The sequence below is a fragment of the Pangasianodon hypophthalmus genome, chromosome 2 (genome assembly GCF_027358585.1).
Source record: "Pangasianodon hypophthalmus isolate fPanHyp1 chromosome 2, fPanHyp1.pri, whole genome shotgun sequence".
NCBI classification, from domain to species: Eukaryota; Metazoa; Chordata; class Actinopteri; order Siluriformes; family Pangasiidae; genus Pangasianodon; species Pangasianodon hypophthalmus.
In genome coordinates, this window is record NC_069711.1 from 20,242,011 (window position 1) to 20,248,153 (window position 6,143).

Genomic DNA, 6,143 nt, shown 5'->3' on the forward strand with positions numbered 1-6,143 from the left:
ATATTTAGACACATTAAATGTTTCGGTATTTTTTTGTTTTTTGTTTTTTAGAAAATGTAAATATGTGATCCTATTCTTACGTGACGTGTAGTTTTTACTTATGTGATGTGATTGAGGTAGGACACGGTGAACAATTACCAAAAAATAAAATGTTAGTAAAAACGCTTAATAGTATGCTTTTTTTAAATAAATTGATGTATTGTGTATAAATAACCTAAAATAAATATGAATTAAGCGTGAACGTCGACTGAAACCAATAAGAGACTTTACTTCCGTCGCGCATGTGACGTCACTACTAACTGCTGGACCAATCAGTGAAGTTCTCGGTAAAGCACTGCCCAAAACAATCATGGCGGCGTTGAGCGTCCTGAGGGCTGCGGCGGCGTTTGCCGCCAGGATAAATCCCTTAAAACGGGCAAATCAGTCGTCAGATCTACTTTCCAGGGCAGTAGTGCGCTCAGAACAAGGTAAACCATGCATATGTTTGTGGAACTTCATCAAATATTCCTGCAGACGCTGTATTATTAGCAGTGACCTTGTCCTCGCTGTGTTCCAGCTGCTTAAGCTAGTAAGCTAAGAAGACAGGCAGTGTTCTAAACGGATACCTTCTTCCTACAGAAGAACACTGCGCAGGGTATTAAATTAAGGCTTTTACATTATATGGAGCGCGTTTATGTTCAGTTTGGAGCTGTTTGGTGTTGAAGAATGGATTGTTGTGGCGATTCTATAGGCAACGCTAATCTAGGTACTATTACAGCAGGTGTATTAATAACACCACTTATAGTATTAGCTATCACTGGCTAGGTGGCATTTGTTTAAGTATTAAATATTTAATATTTAAGTAGCGTTAGCAGACTAATGTTTATCAAGCTGAGTACAGCATTACAGTTAGACACATAAGCCAAATATCGCCTGTTAATCAGCTACTCAGTGTTCTGAAGCCAATAATCCTTTTATTCTGGTTCCTTTCCAAAATTTCTCCAATTACTACAGTGCTTATCTAGTTAAATATATAATGTGTGTGTGCGTGTGTGTGTGTGTGTGTGTGTGTGCGCGCATATATATAGTACTGTAATATTACAGCTGGTTAACAGCTCCTTCACCATAGGATACAATGCAGTCCACCCTTCATTTTGTATCAGGAAATTACCAAAACATATAAATGAATAATAAAACATGGTGTGCTCAAATAGGAAAATAATCCATTACAGAGTTATATCACCCTGAAGTTAATTGTTTACAGCATACACCAAAGTGTTTTATTCCTCTTGTACCACAGCAATTTGTCAACTATTACTATTAATTTTGAATTTATTAAAGAACAGTGCATCATGCTTTTACCTGTGTACAATTATGAGTATTTTAATGTTGTGGAATATCCACAAGGTAAGTTAGCTTCTGTTATCATTTATGTTATAGTGGCTATAAACAGTTGTTCCATCTCTGGCCTCTTTTTTTTTTCCCCCATACACACACAGCTTGACATGTTGCAGAAAAAACAGAAAGAAAAATTCCTGTCCTGAAGTCTCTCCCATGGCAGAAAACTAACTGACTGTTACAACAGGCTGACACTGATGTTTATTCAACATAAATGTTGAATAAACAGCTTCTTACACAAAGTTTCACAATGTCACTGATCATTAGTTGTTACTATAGAAAAGATTGAACACATTGGAATGACTGCTGTGCTTTGCCAGCACTATTGTCAGAGGTGATGCTGTAGGAAATTAATCACATCATGACCAATCAGAATTGAGAATTTAACAATGCTGTGGTATAACAAAAACACCTGAACCCTAAGAACATTTGGAACAGAATCGCAGGGTCAGTTCTACTCCATTGGCATGTCCAAGGCTTGACTGGCTGTTTTCTGACAAATAGCCCATATGTTGGCTTTCAGCCTCGACACAGCTGGTATCAGCTTCTCTGCAATGTATTAAATTGTTAGCCATGCAGAGCAGGTCAGGTGTCTGCCACTTACAGGATGACAATATGAATAAACTATAAATTGCATATTAGTGCGCATTTAACAACAAAGTGTGAATAGGCTTACATTTATTTGAGTTAAGATATTGATAGGTACGCTAACGGTATCAAAACATGTACTTCATGACATGTACTATCAATATTTTGAGCCGTTTCGTAGAATTCTCAATCTGGGACCAGTGTAGAAGACAGGAGGCTCTGTAACTCACTGTACTATGCTTTTGTAACAGTTGCTGTCCGTTATGGAAGCCATGGGAAGAGAATGTTTGTCATCAAACCCACTGACTTTTATGACAGAAGATTTCTCAATTTACTGGTAAGTCTAAAAAAAAGTAGTCATTAGACAAACCTGGTTTCAGAATGTTGGTTTACTTTTTGGAAAAAAATGGCTACATACTGAAATCTGTTGTCGTTTTGTTGTCACCTGAAGTTATTTGTTAGTTTATAGAAGTTGGCGAGGACCACACAATTGTTATCCCTGATAAATAAAAGCATAGCACTGAAGGAGGGTGTACTTTCTTTTTCCCATGACTGTAATTACAGCCTTAATCAAGGAGAACATTTGGAGAAGGACTGGTTAGAAGAATAATATAAATATAAATATAAGTGTATAAGATGGTTGGATAGTGTGTCGTTTTGACTCCAGTTCACAGTTCTTCTCTTCTCTCTACATCAGCAATATTACATCCTGCTCACTGGGATTCCCGTTGCAGCGTTTGTGACATTTGTGAATGTTTTCATCGGTAAGTTACGCTCCCATTAGATGTGACATTATTGATGACGCATAGTTTATTTGGGATGTAACATGGTCATTATTTCCTAGGTGAGGCTGAATTGGCTGAAATCCCTGAGGGCTATGAGCCAGAGCATTGGGAGTACTATAAGGTACAGTTTTTATAACTATATTGTAATATTATTTCAGTGTGCACACTACAGATGTGGTCAGGTTGTGTTTTTGTTGACTTGACAGATCTGTCTAGACACTAAATGTGTACAAACTATATGCTATATTATGGATTTCTGTGTTTCATTGTATCCAAGCATCCCATTACTCGATGGATTGCCCGGAACATTTACGACAGCCCAGTGAAGGATTATGAGAAAATGATGGCACTTATCCAAATTGAGGCTGAGAAGGCTGAAATGAGGTAAGCTGTTAATGATCAGGACTCACCTGCTTTTTCAATATTATATACCTTTTTTTGTACACATGGACAAAGAACTAATTACGTAAATGACAGTCATGCTATTTCTGTTAACAACGGGCCTCATTTATCAATCTTTTATTAAAGTTATGTGTAATGTTTTCGTCGGCCAGACTGAACTAAAATTCCTGCCATGTTTACAAAAATTTTGTGAAGTGCTTTTCTTCATAGTCGAATGTGTATGTTGATAAATGCCAATCACCCGTAAATTATCTAGCACATTCATGGTACAATTGATGTTTATGTTTACTGATTTGGTGTTGAAAAAAACAAACAAACATGTGACTATAGCAACAGATTTCTAAATAAATGAAAAATGGATGTTCAGATTTCTCTCTTATTAAGTCGTATGCAGATAGACAGTCAGCATTTAATCAAGATCCTAATAACACTGTAAGCGCTGGAGAATTAACAAAAAATCTAAGTGTTTAGCATTTATATGAACCTAAGAGTTTTAAACACTTCTTTGCATTAAGCAGACTACATAGTTGTCTGTGTTTAGAGACATCCATCTTTGAGGGAAGTTAATTCAACATGGCAACAAATTTTGATTTTGGGTTCAATTTTAAAATTTAACATCTAGAAAAAAAAAAACAAGCATAAAACATTTAAATAGCATACATTCATTTGAACAGTGAAAGGCCAATGTTAAGATTAATCTTTTTGTAATGTTATGAAATTTGTAATTGCCCCTGTTAAATTTAACAAATAAAGTGTAATGATGCACTGAAATGTACAATATATCATGCTTAAGTTTGTTCGCTGCAATGCATCAATGCGGCAAAGTATTATGGGTGCCAAAACATTGGTATACAACTTTATTAACTTAACCATCTTAAGGAGTCCTCTGCTCAGCTCTATTTCACCTGGGAACTATTTTCTAGGCTGTAAAAATGTAAAGTGAAGTCTATAATGAAGAACCTAATGAGATCAGTATTGCCAGGCAATATTTTGAATTGTTTTTTAAATGTTTTCTTGGAAATTCAGATAATATCACAGTAACGTCTTTAAAAATGAAAGGTGTTACTGCGTGGATTTCATTAGTTTCTGCTTATTTTTATAACGAATAACATGACTTGATTTCTTTCTTCATAGACAAAAACAACTTGAGGTTCGGAAGCACATGAGAGCAAAAGGAGATGGACCCTGGTTTTATATTGATACAATTGATAAGAATCTAATCGACCAGAGCCCCAAAGCAACACCTGACAATTAAACCTGGAGGGACATCTGATGATCACCTCGAACCTGCCCGAACTATTGTCATTATACAATGTATAATGGATACTGATATTTGTGCAAATATATTTGTGTTCTTTTGCCACTGGCACCAATAAAGTGTAGAAGCCAAATTCTAGTTTTCTGATTAATTAAAAAAAAAAAAAATTTTAAACTTTAAATTGCTAATAATAATAATAATAATAATAATAATTTTGGGGTGACACTCGCTGATATACAGGCCGTCAACCCAAATTTGGCATTTATTTTTCCTGAACATATGACAATAGAATGGATACTTTGATTAGTTCCAGGAGAAAGTGTAAAAGTGTGACCATAAAAAAACGGTCATGTATCCGTAACTGTTTTACACCTGAAAATGAAAATAGAGGAGAATACACACAGGTTGGTTGAATGTCAGTTCTTCGGGGAGAGTTTCAGAAGGGGTGAAGGAGCTAGTTGCAATCATACATTACACAGTTCGACACTTAACTGTATATAGTTTACACAAAATATTCTTAATTTTGACATTGATAAGAGATAAGTAGAGCAAACTAATAGATTTTTTTTTAATTTTTTTTTACTGTATTACATTATAGTTAAGTATTAGGCTGATCACTTGCACACATGTTTGAATGATCTGCATGGATTATTTTATATGCATCACAGATTTTACAGGCTTGTGTATCAACAGCTGCAATGTTTTTGTTTAGAGGATAAGATGTTTCACTTTTCCCTAGTTAAACGTGCACATAGCAATAAATATAGTATATAAATGTTATAGCTTCTTGGTTGACTTGATAGATGAACTACTGTAGGCAGAGTTGAGCCATACTTTTTCTATTTTTAATAATGGATTTAATGGTGCTCCATGGGATGTTCAAAGTTTGGGATATCTTTATAGCCAAACCATTTGTCCTGGACTTGTGTTGATAGTGTCTTGGTCTTCATGACACTGTTTGTTTAAGTCCACTCTCTAACAAACCCTGTGGTCTTCCACAAACAGGTGTATTTATACTGAGATCACATGACACTTTAATTACTGAACTCTATTCAGCTAATCCTGTGACTCGTGATGGCAACTGATTTCCTCAGCAATAATTTCGTTTCTTAGCAATAGGGGTGAATATTTATCCAATCATTACACAACTGTTAAGGTTTTCATTTGTCAATAATGTTTTAAACAATATAGATTTTATTCTCCCACTTCAATATTATGGGCTATTTTGTGTGGATTCATGACATATGATCCCACATTAGTTCCAGGTTATAACACTACAAAATGAGGAAAAGTTCAAGGGGGTGAATATTTATGCAAGCCTCTGTAAACAAAGTTAGAATTTGAAACCTAGTGCTCAAAATGATTACGAATACATATTTCTGGAAATACAGTTTTTAAAAAAATACAAATTTTGGCCTGCATTTTGATCACAAGGTTTAAAATTGTAACATATTAGGATTAATCTTGTTGTAGATCCCCAATATTTAAACTTATAAAAGTTAAGATTTTATATCTAAGAGACATTTTCATTAAAAAAAACTTGTCAGCGTATTTAAAATTCATTGTCTTAGGTCTTTGAACAAATTATAGTAGTATATAAGTATATAATTAAAGTATATACTATACTTTTGTATAGTATATTACATGTACTATTTGTCTACCAGTAAGTATAGTTAATTATGGATTATTATTTTAGCAAAAATATTTAAATTTAACTTTACCTAAATAAAGAT

The 6,143-nt window shown here is 34.4% G+C and overlaps 1 protein-coding gene across 1 annotated transcript; it reads left to right on the plus strand.

Moving 5' to 3' along the window:
* The first annotated feature begins 307 nt into the window (after positions 1-307).
* ndufb5 (NADH:ubiquinone oxidoreductase subunit B5) lies at positions 308-4,543 on the plus strand. Its single transcript, XM_026942739.3, has 6 exons — positions 308-467; positions 2,217-2,302; positions 2,663-2,729; positions 2,810-2,871; positions 3,028-3,134; positions 4,287-4,543. The coding sequence occupies exons 1-6, from the start codon at positions 350-352 to the stop codon at positions 4,405-4,407; spliced, it is 561 nt and encodes a 186-aa protein (XP_026798540.1). The 5' UTR covers positions 308-349; the 3' UTR covers positions 4,408-4,543.
* The last annotated feature ends 1,600 nt before the right edge of the window (positions 4,544-6,143 follow it).